General features: G+C 32.2%; 1 protein-coding gene across 1 annotated transcript in view; it reads left to right on the top strand.

Annotated features, from left to right (window-relative positions):
- Positions 1 to 23695, top strand: part of CDH9 (cadherin 9) — a 68580-nt gene that overhangs the window by 23060 nt on the left and 21825 nt on the right. The window contains exons 4-5 of the mRNA XM_031946144.1: positions 13530 to 13717; positions 15666 to 15919. Of these exons, the coding sequence (XP_031802004.1) occupies positions 13530 to 13717; positions 15666 to 15919 (442 nt within the window). The remainder of the gene's footprint in view (positions 1 to 13529; positions 13718 to 15665; positions 15920 to 23695) is intronic.

Below are 23695 nucleotides of genomic sequence, written 5' to 3'. Positions count from 1 at the left end.
GTTCATTACTGCTCCATTAGAAATGATCTGGTTGATCTCGTTGCTGAGAATGGCCTGTTCCATCAGAACTGGTCATCATATAGTATTGTTGTTGAAGTATATAATGATCTCCTGGTCCTGCTCATTTCACTCAGCATCAGTTCGTGTAAGTCTCTCCAGGCCTTTCTGAAATCATCCTGTTGGTCATTTCTTACAGAACAGTAATATTCCATAATATTCATATACCACAATTTATTCAGCCATTCTCCAACTGATGGACATCCATTCAGTTTCCAGTTTTTAGCCACTACAAAAAGGGATGCCACAAACATCCGTGCACATACAGGTCCCTTTCCCTTCTTTATAATCTCTTTGGGATATAATCCCAGTAGTAACACTGCTGGATCAAAGGGTATGCACAGTTTGATAACTTTTGAGCATAGTTCCAAATTACTCTCAAAATGGTTGGATTCGTTACAACTCCACCAACAATGCATCAATGTCCCAGTTTTCCCACATCCCCTCCAACAATCATCATTATTTTTTCCTGTCATCTTAGCCAATCTGACAGATGTGTAGTGGTATCTTAGAGTTGTCTTAATTTGCATTTCTCTGATTAATAATGACTTGGAGCATCTTTTCATATGACTAGAAATAGTTTCAATTTCTTCATCTGAGAATTGTCTGTTCATATCCTTTGACCATTTTTCAATTGGAGAATGGCTGATTTTTTATAAATTAGAGTTAATTCTCTATATATTTTGGAAATGAGGCCTTTATCAGAACCTTTGACTGTAAAAATATTTTCCCAGTTTATTGCTTCCCTTCTAATCTTGTCTGCATTAGTTTTGTTTGTACAAAAACTTTTCAGTTTGGTATAATCGAAATTTTCTATTTTGTGATCAGTAATGATCTCCAGTTCTGCTTTGGTCATAAAGACCTTCCCTTCCACAGGTCTGAGAGGTAAACTATCCTGTGTTCCTCTAATTTATTAATAATTTCATTCTTTATGCCTAGGTCATGAACACATTTTGACCTTATCTTGGTGTACGGCTTTAAGTATGGATCAGTGCCTAGTTTCTGCCATATTAGTTTCCAATTTTCCCAGCAATTTTTATCAAACAGTAAGTTCTTATCCCAAAAGCTGGGATCTTTGGGTTTGTCAAAGACAAGGTTGCTATATTTGTTGACTGTTTTATCCTTTGAACCTAATCTATTCCACTGATCAACTAATCTATTCCTTAGCCAATACCAAATAGTTTTGGTAACTGCTGCTCTATAATATAATTTTAGATCTGGTACAGCTAAGCCACCTTCATTTGATTTTTTTTTCATTAATTCCCTTGAAATTCTTGACCTTTTGTTTTGCCATATGAACTTTGTTGTTGTTTTTTCTAGGTCATTAAAATAGTTTTTTGGGAGTCTGATTGGTATAGCGCTAAATAAATAGATTAGTTTATATAATATTGTCATTTTTATTATATTTGCTTGCCCTATCCAAGAGCATTTAATATTTTTCCAATTGGTTTAATCAGACTTAATTTGTGTGAAAAGTGGTCTGTAATTTTGCTCATAAAGTTTCTGATTTTCCCTTGGCAGATAGATTCCTAAATATTTTATATTATCAGTAGTTACTTTAAATGGAATTTCTCTTTGTAACTCTGACTGTTGGATTTTGTTAGTGATATATAAGAATGTGATGACTTATTGGGTTTATTTTATAACCACAACTTTGCTAAAGTTGTGGATTATTTCTAATAACTTTTTAGCAGAATCTCTGGGGTTCTCTAAGTATACCATCATGTCATCGGTAAAGAGTGATAATTTGGTTTCCTCATTGCCTATTCTTATTCCTTTAATCTCTTGCTCAGCTCTTATTGCTATAGCAAGCATTTCTAATACAATATTAAATAGTAACGGTGATAGTGGGCAACCTTGTTTCACTCCAGATCTTATTGGGAATGGTTGCAGTTTGTCTCCATTACATATGATGCTTACTGATGGTTTTAAATAGATGCTGCTGATTATTTTAAGGAAAAGTCCATTTATTCCTATACTCTTAAGTGTTTTTAATAGGAATGGATGTTGGATTTTTATCAAATGCTTTTTCTGCATCTATTGAGATGATCATATGGTTTTGTTAATTTGGTTATTAACATGGCCAATTATATTGATAGTTTTCTAATATTGAACCAGCCTGCATTCCTGGTATAAATCCTACTTGATCATAGTGTATTATCTTGGAGATGATTTTCTGTAGTCTTTTTGCTAATATCTTATTTAAGATTTTAGCATCAATATTCATTAGGAATTGGTCTATAATTTTCTTTCTCTGTTTTCAGCCTACCTGGTTTAGGTATCAGTACCATGTCTGTGTCATAGAAGGAATTTGGTAGCACTCCTTCATTCCCTATTTTATCAAATAATTTATATAGCATTGGGGCCAATTGTTCTTTAAATGTTTGGTAAATTACATATAAATCCATCTGGTCCTGGGGATTTTTCTTAGGGAGTTGTTTAATTGCCTGTTCTATTTCTTTTTCTGAAATGGGACTATTCAAGCAATTTACTTCCTCCTCTGTTAGTCTAGGAAGTCTATATTTTGGAGGTAGTCATCCATTTCACTGGGTTATCAAATTTATTGGCATAAAGTTGAGCAAAATAACTCCTTATTATTTCTCTAATTTCCTCTTCATTGGTGGAAAGTTCTCCTTTTCATTTTAAGACTACTAATTTCATTTTCCTCCCTCCTTTTTCTAATCAGATTTACCAAAGGCTTATCTATTTTATTGGCTTTTTCATAGAACCAACTCTTAGTTTTATTAATTAGTTCAATAGTTTTTTTTTTTTACTTTCAATATTTTTAATTTCTCCTTTTAATTTTTTTATTTTCAATTTAGTATTTGATTGGGGTTTTTAATTTGGTCTTTTTTAGTTTTTAGTTGCAAGCCCAATTCATTAATCTTTTCTTTCTCTGTTTTATTCAAGTAAACCTCTAAGGATATAAAATTCACATATTACGCTTTGGCTGCATCCACAAATTTTGGTATGTTGTCTCATCATTGTCATTATCTTTAGTGAAATTATTAATTGTATCTATAATTTGCTGCTTCACCCAATCATTCTTTAAGATGAGATTGTTTAGTTTCCAATTACTTTTTGGTCTATTTCCCCCTTTTTTTTGTTGAATGTAGTTTTTATTGCATCATGATCTGAAAAGAAAGCATTTATTATTTCTGCTTTCTGACATTTAATTTTGAAGTCTTTATGTCCTAATATTTGGTCAATTTTTGAATAGGTTCCATGAACTGCTGAGAAGAAAGTATATTCCTTTCTATCTCCATTCAATTTTCTCCAAAGATCCAACATACCTAATTTTTCTAATATTCTATTTACTTCTTTAATTTCTTTCTTATTGGTTTTGTGGTTTGATTTGTCTAATTCTGAGAGTGCAAGGTTGAGATCTCCTACTATTACAGTTTTGTTGTCTATTTCTTCTTGCAACTCTCTTAACTTCTCCTTTAGGAAGTTGGATGTCATACCACTTGGTGCATATATGTTTAATATTGATATTGCTTTGTTGTTTATGCTACCCTTTAGCAGGATGTAGTTTCCTTCCTTATCTCTTTTGATTAGATCAATTTTTACTTTTGCTTGATCTGAGATAAGGATGGTCACTTTTGACTTCACCTGAAGCATAATAGAATTTGCCCACCTTTACCTTTACTCTATATGTATCTCCTGCTTTAAATGTGTTTCTTGTAAACAACATAGTGTAGGGTTCTGACTTTTGATCCAGTCTGCTATCTGCCTCCTCTTTATTGGGGAATTCATCCGATTCACATTTACAGTTAGAATTACTAAATCTGTATTTCCTACCATCCTAATAACCCCAGATTGTGCTTTACTTATTCTTGCCTCCCCCACCCTCTTTTCCCTTTTAACTTATGTCCCTCTTGTATCACGATGCTTACCTCTTTATAATCCCTCCCTCCCCTTTGAGTCTTTCCCTTCCTTCCTTTTATCTTTCTCTTTTCCTTCCCCCCGTTTTAATGAGGAAAGAGAATTTTCTCTAAAACAAATGTCAATTATTTTTTCTTTGAGCCACTGATGAGGTAATATTCACAATGTTCCTCCCCTCTCTAAATTCCTCAGATAAGATAAGTTTCCTTTGCCTCTTTGTGGATGTGGTTTCCTCTTTTACCCTCCTTCCACCTTATTCTGCCATCATCCCTTTTCATATCTACTTCCTTTTAGTATACATACAATCAAATTATACATGTATTCTTTTGTATATCCACAACAAATACAATTCTTAAAGTTATTTTTACCTTTTCTGCATCTCTGCGTTCTATGGTTGGAGATCAAATTTTTGTTTAGTTCTGGTTTTCTTCAGAAACAAATGGAATTCATTTGTTTCATTAATGTCCATCTTCTTCCTGAAGAAAATGCTCAACAGCTGGGTAATTTATTCTTGGCTGCATCCCAAGTTCTTGTGCCTTTCGAATATCATATTCAGGCCCTTCTTTCTTTAATGTAGAGGCAGCCAGATCTTGGGTGATCCTTATTGTGGCACCTCGGTATTTAAATTTTTTTGTTTTTTTTGCTGCTTGTAAAATTTTTCCTTAATCTAATAGTTCTGAATTTGGCCACAATATTCCTTGGGGTTTATTTTTAGGGTTTCTTTCAGAAGGTGTTCGATGAATTCTTTCAATGCCTATTTTACCTTCTGATTCTATTACATCTGGGCAGTTCTCTTTGATGATTTCTTGTAAAATAGTATCTAGGCTCTTTTTTTTTTCATCATAGTTTTTGGAAAGTCAATAATCCTCAGATTATCTCTCTAGATCTATTTTCCAAGTCTGTCGTTTTTGCAAGTAGATAATTCATGGTTTTTCCAGTTTGTCAATTTTTTGGTTTTGCTTGACTGATTCTTGCTGTCTCAATGAATCATTAGTTTCTATTTGTTCACTTCTAATTTTTAAGAATTATTTTCTTCATTAGCTTTTTTACTTCTTTCTGTATATGTCAATTGAGTTTTTAAATGTATTGTTTTGGTCTGTGGAATTTTTTCCATTTCACTAATTTTTTTTTTTTTTTTTAGTGAATTATTTTCTTTTCAATTCACAGATCCTACTTTCTTGCGTGTTCTTTGTCTTTTCAATTCTAAATCCTACTTTGTAGTGAATTCTTTATTTTTTCCAAATCACAATTCTTACTTTCCTGAGATTTTTTTACTTTTTCCAATTCGTATTTCAGGAAGTTGTTGCTCTCTTGTAAGGCTTCTCTTTCCTTTCCCCATTTATCTTCTAACTCTCTTTTGAGACTTTTAATGGTCTCTTCTATGAGAGCATCATGTAAAGGAGGACAGTCTGATGCATTTTTGCTGTTTGAGGTCTCTTCAGGTTTGCTGACCTGCTCTTTTTCTGCATAGAAGCTGTAGATAGTTCTTTTCATCTTTTTATTCATGTTTTAAAGCCTTTAGGGTAGGTCTCCTAGGCAAGGGGGTTACCAGCTTCTCTGCAGAGCAGGGAAAGATATAAACCGATTTCTGGCTCCGAGGTATGGGAGTGCTCTGAGTGAGAGTTTTCCTTCCTCCAACAGGAAGTGGATTCAGCACTGGCCGAGCTATCAAAGTGCCCAGTTGGGCTGTGTGGGTTAGCGATTGCCCTCGGCTAGAGACTAAGGGGTGAAAGTGTCACTGCCCCAGGCCGGAGCCTCTTGTGGGACTGTGAGTATTAGCAGCTGACCGCAGACCGCCCTGAACTCTGCCCAATGCAAATCGGCCCTGGAAAAGCTCTATGGCCCCAAGCCGAGCTCCCCACTGCGCGGATTGGAGGTTAACCCGGGCTGTGTCCTCCTGCTGTGCAGGATCACAACTGCCCCAAGGAAAAGCCCCGTACTGAGGATTGGGGCTGCGAGCTTTTGCTGAGATCTGTGCTTTCACTTTCGGTTTGAGGCTCTCCTCGGAACCTAATTTCTCTCCCCGTCTGAACTGATCTCCCCCCTGGCCCCGGAACCAACCTTTTTTTGGCGAGACTGCAGATTTTCTTCCTTCGGCCAGTGAGTTGTTCTACTTCTTATCTTTACGAATTGTAGCAGTCAAGACTATTTTTGAGGCTCGATATAATATTGATAAAGAGGGTAAGAGAAGAGCTTAGAAAGTCGTGTGTGTCTTCTCCGCCATCTTGGCTCCACCTCATTTTACTTCTTTTATAGTCATGGACAAATGGTATCCAGAGTAAGTAAATAACTAAACCAAGATGACATCCAGAAGTTGAAATAGCCAAGACTAAAATCAAGGTTTGCTGCTACTTTGGCTATAAGAGCAGTTGTTACTTGTTGCAGTATATAGTAGCACAAATAAACTTTACTTTTGTACTGTGTTTTCATGGTGTATGTGTGTATGTATTTATATAGACAATATATGTACAATATGTATGTTGTATATACATATACATATATGCATGATATAGACATCTATATGTGTACTTAAGTTTGAATGATGAATGGGTAGATTCTCTGTAGATGTGATTAAAGTTTTCTCTACCTAACCTTCTCCAAGGGTGAATTTTATTCCTTCTAGTCAGTGAACAACAAAATAATGCTGGTCAGTGTGCTTTCCTCATAGTGGGAAGTACCAGGCTGCAATTATACCTCTCTGACCCTTAAATATTTTTAGTTAATAGGAAATACTTTATGCTCAAGCTGTATTTTTGATTGCTATCATTTGAGAAGGCCACCAAAATATATTCAAAGACTTCCTTCTTACCAAATGCCAATTTGATAAAGATTATCATACTTGGTGAATAGCAAATCAACCCATTAATTCAAGCAAATAGAAATGAGGAAAAAGAACAATTATACAAGTGTGTGTATACTGTCAAGGTACAGAGTGAATAAGTTTTCCCACTAGTAGTGAAAGAACTCAGCTAAATCATAAGAGAAGGAATCCATGATGTCACAAAAGGGGTAATCACCTTAAATTCTAACATAGTAAGTTATAAACAGAGACTTGTTCAAGGTTGCAAGTCCTCTATAAATAAGCTTCTCTCTGGATTCTTTATCTCCCTTCAGTGGATCTTTCCTTGAAGAAAATATAAAACTCATTATCTACTCTTTGGAAGCTGGAAGCCAGAAAAGTTAGGATCTCTACTCACATTCAAGTTGTAACCAACAATTCTTCTCATGTAGACACTGAGCAAGGGTAATCATTCTCTACCAGTGAGGAGAGTCTTAGATTATACTTATAATTGAGAATTAGTAGATCAGATAAGACTACTACTTCCAGTTTTTAGCAATTATTTCATCCCTTTCTATTACTGAAAGCAATGAAATTAGATTTCTAAAAAGAAATTGCTATTCCAGAATTTTCTTTAACTAGATTCTTTTATATACTGGGACCATAAAAGATATTTATTACTTCTATATGATCAGGTGGGCCATTGATTAATGACTGAGAGCTTATGCAAAGAGAAATTTAATGAAGTTAATAGCTAAGCAATTCTATTTTTATGTGGCCTGTTTTCATAGAGATACCAAATTCTAGGAGCCAGATCCTAGAAGGCAGAGTAAAAAAAGGATCTTGCCTGACCTCTCTCTCAGACCTCTCCAAATATCTCTAAATGAGAACTCTATATAAACTGCAGAGTGGCAGAACCCCAAGAGTCAGAATGAAACAATTTTGCAATTTAAGATAACTTACAAGAAGTTGTAACTTTCATATAACCTTACATGAAAGGTGTTGTACCAGAATGAAATGAGAGCTCTGTCCAGCACAGCCTACACCAACACAGATCCAGCTATAGCTAACCAGAAGCAATGTGTTGGTGAATGAGTCCATGGCAGCAGTGGAGGTTTTCAGACTTTATACATGAAAGACTCATGAGGTTATGAGGTTAGCAGGAAAGTTCGGTCATACCTGGATAAGAGTGGAACACCCAGTGCAGCCCATTCTACCACAGGCACAGCCCCAACAAACCAGGGGCATTATATGGGAGCCTCTGAATTAGAAGTGGCAGTGACTACTTCTAGCTCTTAGCACACAGACAGTAAGTTTCATACAACTGGTAAGAAGGAGATTTCAGGAGTCTCTTTGCTAACATTGAGTCAGGTAGGACTCTGTTGCTTTGCCTATACTTTTATCTGGGCCACAGACCTGTCTGCCAGGGCTTCCTGCTACAGTGGAGCAGCAATCCTCCCAATTCCAAAGCATTTAAAAGTTCTTGTGGTAACTCACAGATAATGAGAATAGTTTATATCTTTCCTTAGATTATACCACTTTGGAAAAACAAAAGATTTACAGGCCCCTAGGTGTATCTCTGCCTGGAGTTGGATAAAACACCTGAAGCTTGGAACAATGCATTGTCCATCCTGAAAACAAAGCCACACTTTAACAAAGAGTTAAAAGACAAGAAACAAAAACTTAATCATATAAAATTACTATGAAGACAGGAAAGATCAAAACACACAATTAAATGAAGATAACAAAGTTGAAGCTCCTACACCCAAAGCTTACAAGAAAAATTCACACACACACACACACACACACAAACACACACAGACACACACATATGAATTGGTCTCAGGCCATAAAAAGTGCTGAAAAAGGATTTTGAAAATCAAGTAAGAGAGTTAGAGAAAAAAAATGGGAAGAGAAATAAGAGTGATGCAAGAAAACCAAGAAAAATGAATCAACAGCTTAGTAAAGGAGATGGAAAAAAAATCTTGAAGAAAATAACACCTAAAAACATAATAGGTAAAATGGTACAAATAGCCAAAGAAGATAAAATATCTTAATAAGCAGAAGTATCTAAATGGGAAAAAGGGGACAGAAAAATCCTCTGAATAAAACAAAAATAGAACTGGACAAATTGAAAAGGAAGTACAAAAATCTGCTGAAGAAATTAATTCTTTGAAAAAGTAGAAATTGAAGCAAATGGAAGCTAATGACTTTATAAGAAATCAAGAAATACTCAAACAAAACCAAAAGAATGAAAAAATAGATGATACCAAATATTTCATTAAAAATAACTGAATTGGAAAATAGATCCAATAAAAAATTATTACACTACTTGAAAGCTATGATAAAAACAAAACAAAACAAAACAAAAAAAACCCAGTCTAGACATTACCATTCAAAAAATTGCTAAGGAAAAGCTTTCCTGATCTTACAAAATCACAAAGTATAATAGAAATTGAAAGAATCATCTCCTAAAAGTGATTTCTAAATGAAAACTCCCAAGAATATCAGAAAAATTCCAGAGTTTCCAAGTCAAGAAGAAAACAATGCAATAGCTAGAAAGCAACAATTCAAATGTTATGGAGTGACAATAATGGTAACAAATGATTTAGCAGCTTCTACATTAAAGAATAAGAGTACTTGGAAAATGACATTTAAGAGGAAAAAGGATATAGGATTACAAGGAAAAAGATTACAGCAAAACTGAGTACAATCTTTCAGAGGGCAAGTAATCATTAAATGAAATGGAGGATTTTCAGGCATTCTTCATGAAAACACCAGAGATGAATAGAAAACTTTATTTTTGAACATAATATTCAAGGGCAGCATGAAAATGTAAGCAATGAAGGGGATATATAATAGACTTGATAAGCTGTTTACATTCCTACATGAGAAGATGATGTAACTTGTAACTCATAAAACTTCCTTATTATAGGGCAGTTAGAAGGACTATATATAAACAGAGAATACAGCTATGAGTTGAATATGATGGGATGATATCTAAGAAATAAAATGAAGGGGTGAGAGAGCAATATATTAGGAGAAAGGAAAAAGAGAGATAGAATGGGATGAACTATCATACATAAAAGAGAAAAGAAGAAGCTTTTACAGTGAAAGGGGAAAAGAAGGAAATAAGGGGGTGTGAGTAAACCTTTCTTTTATCAGAATTGGTTCAAAAAGAGAGTGAGATATACACTCAATTGAGTATTGGAATCTATCTAATTCTACAGAAAAATTGGATGGACAGGGGATATGACAATGGGATGCAGGCAATGACAGAAGAGAGAAAAGGGAGGGTGTTGTCAGAAGCAAAAGTCTTTTGAGGAGGGACAGAATGAAAAGATAGAGAATTTAGAGTAATCGACTTAGGGAAGAAAATACAGTTAGCAAAAATAAATGTGTGGGAGATAGAAATGAAGTAAGTTTCTTTGATCAAAGCTTCATTTCTCTCTTTTTAAAAATAACAGCCTTTTTATTTTCAAAAAAATATGCAAAGATAGTCTTCAGCATTCACCCTTGCAAAAGCTTGTGTTCCAGATTTTTCTTCCTCCAATAATCCAATATATGTAAAATATGTGCAATTCTTTTACACAATTTTCCACATTTATATTGCTGCTCAGGAAAATTCAGATCAAAAAGGACAAAAATAAGAAAGAAAACAAAAAGCAAGCAAACATCAACAAAAAAGATAAAAAAAAACAAAACAATTTTATGATCCACATTCAGTGCCAACAACATTCTTTCTGAAAGTAGGTGATTTTCCTTCACAGTCTATGGGAATTGGCCTGAATCACCTCATTGTTGAAAAGAGCCACACCCATCATAATTGATCATGACATAATCTTCTTATTGCTGTGTATAATGTTCTCTTGGTTTTATTCAATTTATTTAGCATCAGTTCATGTAAATGTCTTCATGCTTTTCTGAAATCATCCTGTTGATCATTTCATATAAAGCAATAATATTCCATAATATTCATATACCATAAATTATTCAGCCATTCCCCACCTGATGGGCATCTACTCAGTTTCCAATTCATTGCCATTTCAAAAAGGGCTGCTACATACATTTTTTGCACATGTTAGTTTTTTCCCCTTATTTATGATCTCTTTGAGATATATGCCCAGGAGAGGTCTGCTAGATCAAAGGAATGCACAGTTTGATAGTCCTTTGGCATAATTCCAAATTGTTTTCCAGGATGGTTGGATCATTTCACAACTCTGCCAAGAATGTATCAGTGTTCCAGTTTTCTCATATCCCCTCCAACATTTATTATCATATTTTCCTGTCATCTTAGCCATGGTATTCAATGGTACCTCAGAGTCTGTCTTAATTTGAATTTCTCTGATCAATAGTGATATAGAGCTTTTTTTTCACATGAATAGAAATGGTTTCAATTTCTTCATCTGACAATTGTCTGTTCATATCCTTTGACCATTTATCAATTGGATTGTATTCTCATAAATTTGAGTCAGTTCTCTATATAATTTAGAAATAAGGCCTTTATTAGAACTCTTGGATGTAAAGTTTTCCCCCCAGTTTTCTGCTTCCCTTCTAGTCTTATCTGCAAACTTTTTTTTTTATATAAAACTTTTCAATTTAATATAATCAAAATTATTCTTTTTCCATGTTTACTATACTCTAGTTTTTCTTTGGTTATAAATTCCGTCTTTCTCCACAGATCTGAGGTGTTTCTTTGTTCTCTGAATTTGCTTTAGAGTATCACTCTCTTTTTTATTAAAGCTTTTTATTTGCAAAACAGACGCATGGGTAATTTTTCAACATTGAACCTTGCAAAGTCTTTTATTTCAAATTATTCCCTCCTTCCCCCCACCTTCTTCTCTAGATGACTGGTAGTCTAATACACATTAAATGTGTTAAAATACATGTTAATTCCAATATATATGTGTGTATATATATATACATATATATGTATATATATACATATATGTTTGTATAGTTATCTTGCTGCATAAGAAAAATTGGATCAATTGGGAAAAAAATTGGGAAAGGAAACAAAATGTAAGGAAACGACAACATTAGATTATTATAGTCACTGACTATTGTGTCTTGTGAACTTAATCTATTCCACTGATTAGCTACTTTATTTCTTAGTCAGTACCAAATGCTTTTGATGACTGCTGCTTTATAATGTAGTTTTAGATCTGGTACAGCTAAAAGGCTTCATTTCTGAAACACATATAGAAATGAGTCAAATTTATAAAAATAACAACTATTGCCCAACTGATAAATAATCAAAAGATATGAAGTTTTCAAAAAAGTAATCAAAGTTATCTACAACCATATTAAAAAATGTTCTAACTCAGTAATGATTGGAGAAATAAAAATCTAGGAATTTTAGGACATTACCTCATATCTATTAATATAACTAATAGGAAAGAAAAGGAAAATGCAAAATGATAAAATGGATGGTGAAAAATGGAACAGTGAGCTGTTGATGGAGCTTTGGAGTGATTCAACTACTCACTAGAGCAATTTGGAACTTTATCCAAAGGACTATAAAACCATGTATACTCTTTGATCTAGCAATGACACTCCTAGATCTATATCCCAAAAGAGATAAAAAACAAGAAAAAAAGTAATCTACGATAATATGTAATGAACGAAATAATGTGCAAAAATATTTATAGCTCCTTTTCTGGGGACAATGAATTGGAAATTGAAGGGATGCCAATCAATTGGAAAATGGCTGCACAAATTGTGGTATATAGTTATAATGAAATATTGTGTTATAAGAAATGATGACTAGAATCCTTATAGGAAAAATCTGGAAAGACTTACCTAAGTCGATGCAAAATGAAATGTATTATATAAAAAGTAACAGCAATATTGAGGATCAGCTGTGAATGGCTATTATTCTCAACAATACAATGATCTACTATAACTCTGAAGGACTTATGATGAAAAATGCTATTTTTTTCTGGGGAAAAAAAACTGATGGTGTTTGAAAACAGATTGAATCATACTTATTCCCCTTTATCTTGAGCATTTTTTTTGTTCTGTTTTCTTTCACAACATGACTATTATGGAAATGTTTTGCATGACTACACATATATAATCTGTATTGAATTGCTTACCTTCTCAATAGTGCTGAGAATCAAGGAGAATAGAAGAAAAGAGAATTTGAAACTCAAAGCTCTAAAAACAAATTTTAAAAAGTGTTTTTACATGAAAGTGGGGAAAATAAAAAGGTAAACAAATTAAATGATTTTTTAAATTGTCAAAATAATAATGAAAGCTAAAAAAATCAGACTTATTGCTTAGATGGATGTATTATCACTCTACAGTATAATTAGAGTGACGAAAACTAAAAGTAATTATTTTGATAAGTTACTGGCTATTTAAAACATAGGGAGGGAAATGTGCATATGTGTCTCGTGGGTGGTATGGTGTGAGTGTGGGTGTGTGTATGTATTCTAAGTGGCATGTATATCAATCATTTTTAAGGACAATTAAAAAAGGAAAGAAATAGATTTTTTCCCTCTGCCTTTCATGGGATAGATTACAGATATTTCATTAATTAACTCTGAGATTTTGATAAAATTACTTCATCTCTGTGTCCTCTTTTGTAAAATGTGCAGTTCGAACTTCACAATTTCTAAGGTGTCTTTCAAATCTTAACTTTAATAATTTTATAATACAAAGCTCTGAGTTCTGCATGATGAAAATTATATGAATTATTTTGCAATTTTAAATTCACTTTATTCAAATAAAAATAAGGAACGGAAATGAATATTACTCAGTATTTTAAGTAGCAGTGCCAAAGCAACACTTATTTAATTTTCAGGTACATATCAGTTAAGTTCTCTGGAATCTGTGCCCCTTGGAACCCCATTGGGAAGAGTAAAGGCCAATGATCCTGATGTGGGAGAGAATGCAGAGATGGAATATAGTGTTGTGGAAGGAGATGGTTCAGACATGTTTGACATCATCACAGACAAGGATACACAAGAAGGGATTATAACTGTCAAAAAGGTTTGTTATCTCTGTTGCAATGTTTTTCTAAATTAATATGGAATTTATTTTTTACCTTCTTTATGAGAAATACATCCCTTATGAACTTATTTTGTGAGAATTACTTTGGTATTTTGCTTCCCAGAAGACCTCCTTATTGCCATTTAACAATCACATGCAACATCCAGTACTAATGAATCCAGTACTAATAGTTGTGCAATAAAATTTAATATAAAAATAATTGTAATCATATATTTGAAATTTATTTTATTTGGCCTCATTAAAGATATCCTAGGTGAGAGTAGATTACTAGGAGGCTACCGTACAAAGAACTTCTTTTGAAGGTTATCACCTTCTCTATTACATATTATGTACACAAACACATCAGTCCAATATTGATATTGACAATAAGTACAAATTTTGTTTTAAGTATGACAATAATTTTGATGATTTTTAAGACTAGATAATAATTTTTTTTCTAAATATGCTCAGATAGACAGATATGAAGAAAAATCTTTTATTTCTTTTGTTTGTTTTGGCAAGACATTTAGGATTAAGTGACTTGCCCAGGGTCATACAAGCTAGCAAGTGTTAATTCTCTGATGTTGAATTTGAACTCAGATACTCCTGAATTCACGTCCAAAGCTCTATCCACTGAATGATTGAACTGCCCTATTAAGCTAAATTTTAAATATTTGATTATCTTACTTTATGTTATAACAGATAATATGAATTCAACATTTCCTGCCAATTGCCAATAAAAATGTGTGATTTCCTTTTCTTAAGATTCAGGTAGAGACTGTTAAAAATTGACATGATTAAATAGTTCATATCAGACACACTTGGTTATTTTAATTTACATTTTACTCTTCTCTTTCAATCTATGTGAATGCCAAATTGAGAGCTTTAATTGTTGGAGATTATATAGACTATTGAATAAGACTAATTAAAAATATAGACATTTGCATCTAAAAGCTCATACTTGCCTCAAACAAGTGAGCACATGTGTTAAAACATGCAGATCAAAAAACATAATAAATAGTACTTACTCACAGTAGCTCACATTCTACTGGGGAAGCATAGGAAAAAGAAAGACAGACACACAATAAATGAGACAGAGATACATATATACAAAGACACACACACACACCAAGACAGAGATGGAGACAAAGACAAAAAACAAAAACAAAACAAAAAAAAAAAAAAAACAAGAACAAAATAAAAACAAATAGGATCACAACATGGCCCATATTACAAGCATCACCTAATCGGAACATTGGAGAAATCAAGAGATTCCAAAAACATATATAAATATATATTATATGTGAAAGCTTATTCTTAACTTAAGCAAAAATTCGGAGGTAGAATATGGAATGTGATTTGTGTAGAACTGGCTAGCAAGCCAGTTTGCCCAAAAAGAACAGTGAATAAGAATAATATGAAATGTGAGTGGAAAGATAAGTGGGAACCAGATTATGGTGATCCTCAAGTGAAGGATTTTATGTTGTATTAGAGAGTCAATAGTAAAGCCACTTTAGACTCTTGGATTTCCAATAGGAGGTAATATAGAAAATATGTATTTTATGATATCAATTTGGCAGATATTTGATAGAGGTATTAAATATGGAAGAAACTCAAATCCTGAAGACTGAGTCAATTGCAATAGATTTTATAAAAGATGACAAATATCTGAAGTAAAATTCAGGCTATCTTTTAAGCTCAGTGGCTTATGCATTCCAATTCCACAAACATTTAAGAAATACCTATTTTATAGGGAGCTTACATTTTTAGGTATATGTAAGCATTAACTTTGTCATTTATATAATGATCATTACTTTAGGAAGCTATTTATATGTAGTTCATGCTATCTAGAGAGATGACTGCTATTGTTTTAACTTCTCATGTTTTAACTCATTCATGGGAATGTGCTACTGTTAAATGTAAAAAATCTTGTCAATTTCTTCTCTAGCAATTAGATTTTGAAAAGAAAATGGTATATTCTCTAAGGGTGGAAGCAAGTAATACCCACCCCGATCCACGTTTCCGACACCTGGGGCCCTTCAAGGATACAGCAGTAGTCAAAATTTCTGTAGAAGATGTTGATGAATCCCCTGTCTTCAGCAAACCCTTTTATTTGATTGAAGTAGATGAAGATGTCAAAGAGGGTAGCATTATTGGACAAGTCATAGCTTATGATCCAGATGCCATGAAGAATTTGATAAAGTAAGTACTTCAAAAATACTTACATTGTCACACACAAAAATCAAAATTTCCTTCTATTATTATTTATAAAAAAATTAAATACTATATGATTTTTTTCTTAAATTCATTAGTAATGATCTTTCACCTTAGTCCTTTAGAAAAAAATCAAAATTAGCAAGCAAATCATAAGAAAACATTACAATTCTAAATCATGGATATAGATAGCATAATGAATCTATTGATACTCTCCTTATTATTGATGTCTCTAAGTAAAACTGAAAAATTGGAGGAGATAGTTGTTTCTGACATTTTAGCAGAATCTTAAGATGCCATACATACTTAACATAAAAGTCAATATATAAAAGGAAATATATTGGAATTAGGCTAATAGAACTTCCCATAACCAACATTAGATATTAATAACTATAATTTTTTGAATTGCCTGGTATAACAGATGCATTTTATGTGGTTAAAAATAATTGATGAAACCTTAGGACTTTGTTTTATCCTATCAGTTTTCCTGATGTTTGTCAATTAAATATTGTCAAAGCTAGAGTTTTGAGTGCTTATAATTCAAGATGATTTTCTCAAGGTTATTAAGAGACATATGTTTGTTATTTTGATTTTAATTAAATTTTGTTTGATCTTTCTTTTCATTCATATGAATGCTGTACCCTTTATTACAATCCCTCTCTGTTTTCTCAACCTGTATAACACTTGTTAATTTCTTTTCATAAATGCTAGCTATCTAATGTTTATTGATAAGTAATGTCCCTGTTCTGAAGAAATTTATTTAAAAGCATTTTAAATTGTTCTAGGAATAAGACATTTTTAAATAGGAAAAAATTAATAGGAAAAATATTTTAATAGGAAAGAACCAACAATATTTAAATTAAAAATGACTTTTAACAATAACATCATCTCATTCAGAAAGAAATATTACAGTGCACTTTATTCAAAGCAAACAGCTACATGTATAACCAACTGTGAATATATTAATACGATAAGTTTATCTTTCTAATATAATGGTCATCTTTGCAAACAAAGGAATTAATAAAAGTATAATTAAGATAACTAATTTTAAAACACTGTTAACTGTATATGTATTACATGTAGCCAAGTTTTTTGGTATAATTTGCTCAACATATGTGGCACATTTGATATTAAAATAAAAAAAAAATATATCATTTTCAGAAGTTACTTTTTGTGAAATGAATTTCTTCAAATATATGCAATTATATATGCATAACTATATTTACAAATAAATGTATATATATACATAAGAAAATAAATTTATATATTTATTATATAAATTTACTTATCTCTATATTTGTCATAGTCATTATGCTAAACACAGAGTATACAGAGTAAGGCAGGGAAGGGATCTGTATAAATCTGCCTTTAAATATTTTGCATTTTAATAGGCATCAATCAAAAAACTATACATGTAGCATATAGATTGAAATTAGAAGGCAGTCTCAGAGGGAAAGCACAAATTGTATGTTGGAAAAAGGAAAGAAAGGAATAGAAGGAGAGGCATGAAGATTATATATAGAAATAAGCTGAATCTTAGAAGATGCCAGAGAAAACAGGAGTGAGAGATAAAGAGAGAAAGTATTTTAATTTGTGAGGACAGTCAGTAAAACAGCAGGGAACTGGCAGAAATAATATGTTGTATAGGAAAAATGCCTGTGTTGCTCTATTATCAAGTACATGATAGGGAGTAAAATCTCATAAGACTTAAAAAAGAAAAAGGGGTCAGGTTGTGAAAAATTTAAAATGCTAAAAGAGTATTTTCTATATGATTCTAGATGTAATAGAGAGATATTGAGCTTATTAAATTGGAAAAATGACAAGATTAAATCTGTGCTTTAGGAAAATATATTTTTTAAATTATTAAACAAAAATCATTTCCATACCATATTATTTTTAAAATGATTGAACATATTTCAAATGTATTATAAAGAAATTGCTATTCCATTAAATATGTAGTAGAAGTATCATGTAAATTTCTATTTTTATTTTTCTTCCTCCCTTCCACCATACATACATACATACATGAACATATATACAGTATATATAAACACACACACACACACACATATATATATATATATATATATATATATATATATATATGTAAATTTTTTCTATACAAACTTCTATTATATGTTTCCTCTGGATGCAGTCTCTTTTTTATTTGTCTTTCATAGTTAATTTAAGTATTAATAATAGCCAAAATGATTTAATTTAACCAGTTTAAATCAATTTCATCTGGATTGAAAGAATTTGAACTGTATTCTTTAGCTAATTAGGTCCTTGGGTAATTTAGCTATGTTGATACTTTGATACTTAAGTACTGAACCAATAGATGGTACCTACTGAGGAGAATTTTCCCCATGTAATGCTTCTTCTTGCTTTCACTTTGTCATTTACTGAATTGATAAGTGGTAATAAGAAAGGTAGGATAACATAGTAAGTGGTAAGAGGGAAACATATGAACTCTGATTCCAAAGGACCAGTATACATATTTTCCATCTCATGCTCAACATCTGAATAACTTTGGTCATCACATGTACCCTCTGATATAATTTATTCTTCTGTTAACACAAAAGTTCCTGTCTAATTTAGAATTTATAATCTTCATATGCAGCTTTATAATCTCTTCTAGAGCTAAGAACTTTTAAATTTCTTAACTTGGAATTTATAAAATTAAAAAAGAATAATTTCAAAACTATACTTTAATATAATTGCATTCATTTGAAATCACATTTACTTTATTTTATACATTTAAAAATATTATTCTGAAAAGAATTTTTTTAGGTTTTCCAAGACTATCCAAAAGATCTAAGCCAAAAATCAAAAGTTTAACAGCCCCTAATAAAGATCTAAGTATGTTGAAGAAATCTTATTTGTTTTATTTTTGATTGGTGGTTGATTATTCAGTTTCTTATTGTTGTTGTGGTGGTGGTTATGGTTGTGGCTTGTTTTTTTTTTTTTTTTGTTTGTTTGTTTGTTTTTACTGCTTGTGAATTATTTTAAATAAGGGTGCTGTTGAACAATTTTTAAATTGCTGCTGAATTATTTTAAATAAAGATGACATCTTTAAAAGTAAGTCATGAAAACACAGTAGAATAGTCAATAACCTGCGGAGGGAGCCTCAACCATTTCTCCTTTCATTCAGGCATACTCTCAAAGCAGTACCTGATATGTATGCCTCCAGAAAAGAACTGTATGCCTAATTGTTAGGGACATTATGTTGAATTTATGTAGATTTATTCTTTGGAATAGTGACTAATAAGGGATCTTTATAAGAATATAACATAGGATAATATGGTAAGCACTAAGACTACTGGGAAGTCATATTATAGTCACTGTTGTTTGATAACTATATTACTAATGATTGAGTACTTCCACACTCTGAAATATTGTATCATTGAAAATCTTTGCAGATCCTATGAATCTCTTCTTAAATTTAGAAGACATAGGATCTAATGAGAATGATTTAGAGGGGATTTAAAGAATGCAATTAGAATATTAAACAATTTGTAATCTAGTAGGAAATGAAATCTACCCTTAAAATAATAAATACACTATGCCCAGAGAAGTTTCCTGATTTTCCAAAGTGATGGGAATGAAATAAAAAAAAACATAAACTAAGAGATTAGTAAGTCATCTATAGATCCTAAAGGAGTATACTTTTCTGTAAAATTTTAACAAACATATTGGATAATGCAGTTGCTGAAGATTAAAGTCAGTAATATGGATACATAGGTTAAAATCAAGAAAATCCCTAAACAACATTGTGAATCAGGTAGAAATGCTCTCTTGTACCTTTCTATTTTAACTGATCTTCTCTTCAAGTTCTGCCTCTCTAAAGTCACATATCTTTGCCTCAATTGATAAGAGGGATTCTGTAATAAAATTTGTCTTTATTTGATAAGGGTTTCAGGTGTTTTCTTTACAAGGAGGCAGATGAAACCAAGACCTCATTTTAGCTCTAATATATTAAATGCGTGAAAACACAACTCACTTCTTCAATCAATTAATCAATCCAAAGATTTTAATCTCAGTATAATATTTCTAGATTACAATGGTATTGCATAAGAAATATTTTCTGATAGCTTGAAGAAACTTGACCACAAAATCATCTAAAAATAATCAATGGATATGAGAAGGGAGGAAATTACAGAAATACTAGTGATTGCAGAGTTCTAGATGAAACTCTTGAGAAGGAAACTTAGATAGGTATTGAGAAGAGGAAAAAAAGAATAAGACTTTGACTTTGAACAGGGTTCCTTTCTCTTCTTTAGGAGGATTTTCCATCTTTGAATAGACTAGAAGATATTGAACTTCTCACTTTCTCATCAACATGCTAGGATTACACTAGGATCGATTCTCATGTTCATATCATGGTCTTAAATGGCATCTCTGAATTAGATTTTGGACATTTCTGGATTATCGGAGATGCACGGTTGACTGGATTTGTGGCTTTACAAACATCCTATCAAAGACACTCCACAAGTCTAAGAAAAACTTTTTGAGCACTTCAACAATGAGAAAAAAAGACTTTCAGCAACGAGGAGCTATGAGCTATGCCTTGGCCACATGTGGTCTCCAAATTTGAACTTGCTTTTCCATAAGCTCAATATGAAGTTTTATGTATCATATATTTTGAGGGGAGTTGAGAAATGTTTTGTGCAAACTTTTCTTACAGTATCATCTTAGTAAATTCTAAAAGTTACTCAAATCAAAAGTTTGATTAAATTGATTTTCAACTCCTAATGGGGGGAGGGAGCACATCAGTGGAGGTTTAACCAATGGCATTAGAGGAGTATTCTTGAAACTTCAGAAGCACCCCAAGAACTCTGAGGGAAAGTTAGTCAAATTAGTTTTTGGAACTTGAATTTGACAGTGGGAGTGGGAATTGGAAGAAGCATCCTCCAAAACTTCCCTGGGTTACATTAGTAGTTTGGCATTAAAATAGGAAAAGAATCCTATGGGCTGCATTTTGACTTAGAATCCATAAATTAACATTACTTGTGTGGTATTTTGTTTTTATTTATTGTGTTAAACATTTCCCTATTACATGGTTAGGAGATTTAGGGCTCTTGGCTTGTGAGTCAAAATTTTGATATTTTTGGTCCATAGTCTTCTAGAAATGTTATTTTTTAAAAATTTGTACTTATTTATTCATCATAGCAATATTTACATTTTAATAGGAAACATCTAATACAGAATTATAATAGCTTCTTGGAGAATTATTTTCTCTCTAAAAGATGATATCAATCTCTCAGTTTATATCATATGTAGAATCACTTAGAATTATAAAACCATAAAATTTTAGAAACAGAAGAGAGGTTCAGCAGAAGCTATTTTTACAGAGGAGGAACTTAAAGGATATGTTACTTTTCCAGGGTTACACAAATAACACAAGTATAATCTATAGTTCAAATCCAAGTATTTATGGTAACTCCATATATATTTCAGTGTATCATGATGCTTTCTTACTAATCTATGATAATTTAGAATATCAGTTCTGTTAGCAGTGAGACTCTGGGATTCTTATTTAATAAGAATAGGACCCAGAAGGTCTAATTCTTCTCTCCTACAAGTTGGAGGGTTTCAAGAAGCTTCTGAAGGAAAGGAATATATTAGGAGTTCTCTGCCTCAGAAGGTAGGAAACTAATTCTACTAAACAGCAAAACATTCATCACACACACTTTTGGAAATTCTTGTGCCACTTACAACATGTAAAAAGGATTTGAGATTATCATTAAAATTAGCAGCTGTTGTCAGCTCTGCCTCACTTCATTAGTAATCAAGTTTCCCTCAGGTTACAGACTTGATTATATCCTCACAGCTTCTGAGAACAGATGCTTCCTACCTCCCACCTCTTATGATATCACTGCGTTTTAAAGTTCAACTATTTTTAGGAGCACCCTTGCCACTGATATCAACTCAAAAGCTCATATAACCAAACACAACTTGTTGCCGAGGTATTTCATTATGACTCAGAAGTTAGAAGTTTATCAAAGAGAGGCATCAAAGAGAAAGCAAGCTGCTTTCTTTCCAGTGATGATGCAAAGAAAAAGATAAGGCAATTAATTCCTGACAAAGGTATTATAATTTTACAGAAAAAAAGTCCAAGTATAAGTAAAGACATTAGACCTCCAGTTTGTTGTTTTGGATTGGAATTTCATTTCAAAGATTATGGAACTAAAAATAACATTCCCATACTGAAAAAGTTAATAATAATAGCTAATTTATGTAGAACCTAATATGTGTCAAGCATTTGTTCAGACATTGAGTCATTTGAATTGTTCAGTAATCCAGAATGTAGTTATTATTATCTGCATTTTATAGTTGGGAAACCTGACAGTAGACAACTTGCTTAAGGTCACACACCTAACAAATGTCTGAGGTAAGAGTTGAATTCTAATCTTCCTGACTCCAGGGCCAGCACTCAATCCATTCTATCTACTATACCACCAGATGCCTCTAAAGATAAATGCATGATAAAACTGATGCAAAATCCATTTAGGAGTAGTAAGACCAATTAATTACTCTGCAATGAAAAGAATTTCCTCCTGCCCCTTACTCCCTAGTGTCTGAAGGGAATCAGATACTTCTTCATAGAGGATAATTAATTCATCAACATCTAGGAATTCTATTAACAATCCATTTATTGAGATTAGAATATCCAAAATGAATCTTGATAATTTGCTTAAAGGAGATTCTGTGGAAGAAAAACAGGAAATATAACCTCCATTTTCAAAAGAAAAAGGATACTAATTTCTCAATATTTACAAATCTTTCCCAACAACTGAGCATCTGTTAATATTTATGTATTAAATCCATACTATATATAAGAGGGAGCTGACGGTGACACAATGGAGAAAACATCAGTCCTGAGTTAGGAAGATCTTAGTTCATATCCAGTTTCAGATATTTATTAGCTGTGTGATTCCTGGAAAGTAACTTAATCCTGTTTACCTCAGTTTACTAATATGTAAAATGAGCTAGAGAAAGAAATTGAAAACCACTCTGGTATTTTTGACAAGAAAAACTCAAATGGTTAGACATAAGTTAGAAACAAATGAAATGATTCAATAATAAAACACAACGAAACAAAATAAGAAGCAAAAACAAATTCTACTTTTATGGAATTCACCATCTAATGTGGGAGACAATTTATCTATCTATCTATTATCTATCTATCTATCTATCTATTGGATAATGTGATCTGATTTAAAAAGGGAAAACATTAGAATTAAGAGGATTTGTGAAGGTTTCCCAAAGAAAATGGAATCTTGGTTAGAACTTAAAGGAGGTCAGAGAAACCAGGAGGCAGAGATTAAGGAAGAAAGCATTCTTAACATAAGAATAATTAAAACAATGCCTAGAATCAAGGATATCTTGTTCAAGGAATAATAGGGAGAAGCCAGTGTCACTTGATTAAAGAGTAATAGGTGGAGAGTAAGTGTAAAAAGTCTTGGAATGGACAGATTTGTTTTTATTTTTGTTTGTTTGTTTCTGAGGGGTGAGAGGTGTGCAGGTTATAAAAAACTTTGAATTACCAGAGTATTGTATATTGGATCTTGGAGGCAATTGAGAACTACCACAGTTTATTTTTCCCCAGTTAATAGTATCTTCCAATTATTATGTAATGATAAACATTTTCAACATTCACTTTTGTAAGATTTTGAGCTGCAAATTTTCCTGCTTCTGCTCAATTCACTACATTTCAGTTGATGTAGACTATCCAATTTCTTTCTGAAATTCACCTGTTCATTT

This window comes from Sarcophilus harrisii, chromosome 1 (genome assembly GCF_902635505.1).
Source record: "Sarcophilus harrisii chromosome 1, mSarHar1.11, whole genome shotgun sequence".
Taxonomy (NCBI): domain Eukaryota; kingdom Metazoa; phylum Chordata; class Mammalia; order Dasyuromorphia; family Dasyuridae; genus Sarcophilus; species Sarcophilus harrisii.
Note: the sequence above shows the minus strand (reverse complement) of the source record. Positions and strands in the feature narration are given on the sequence as shown.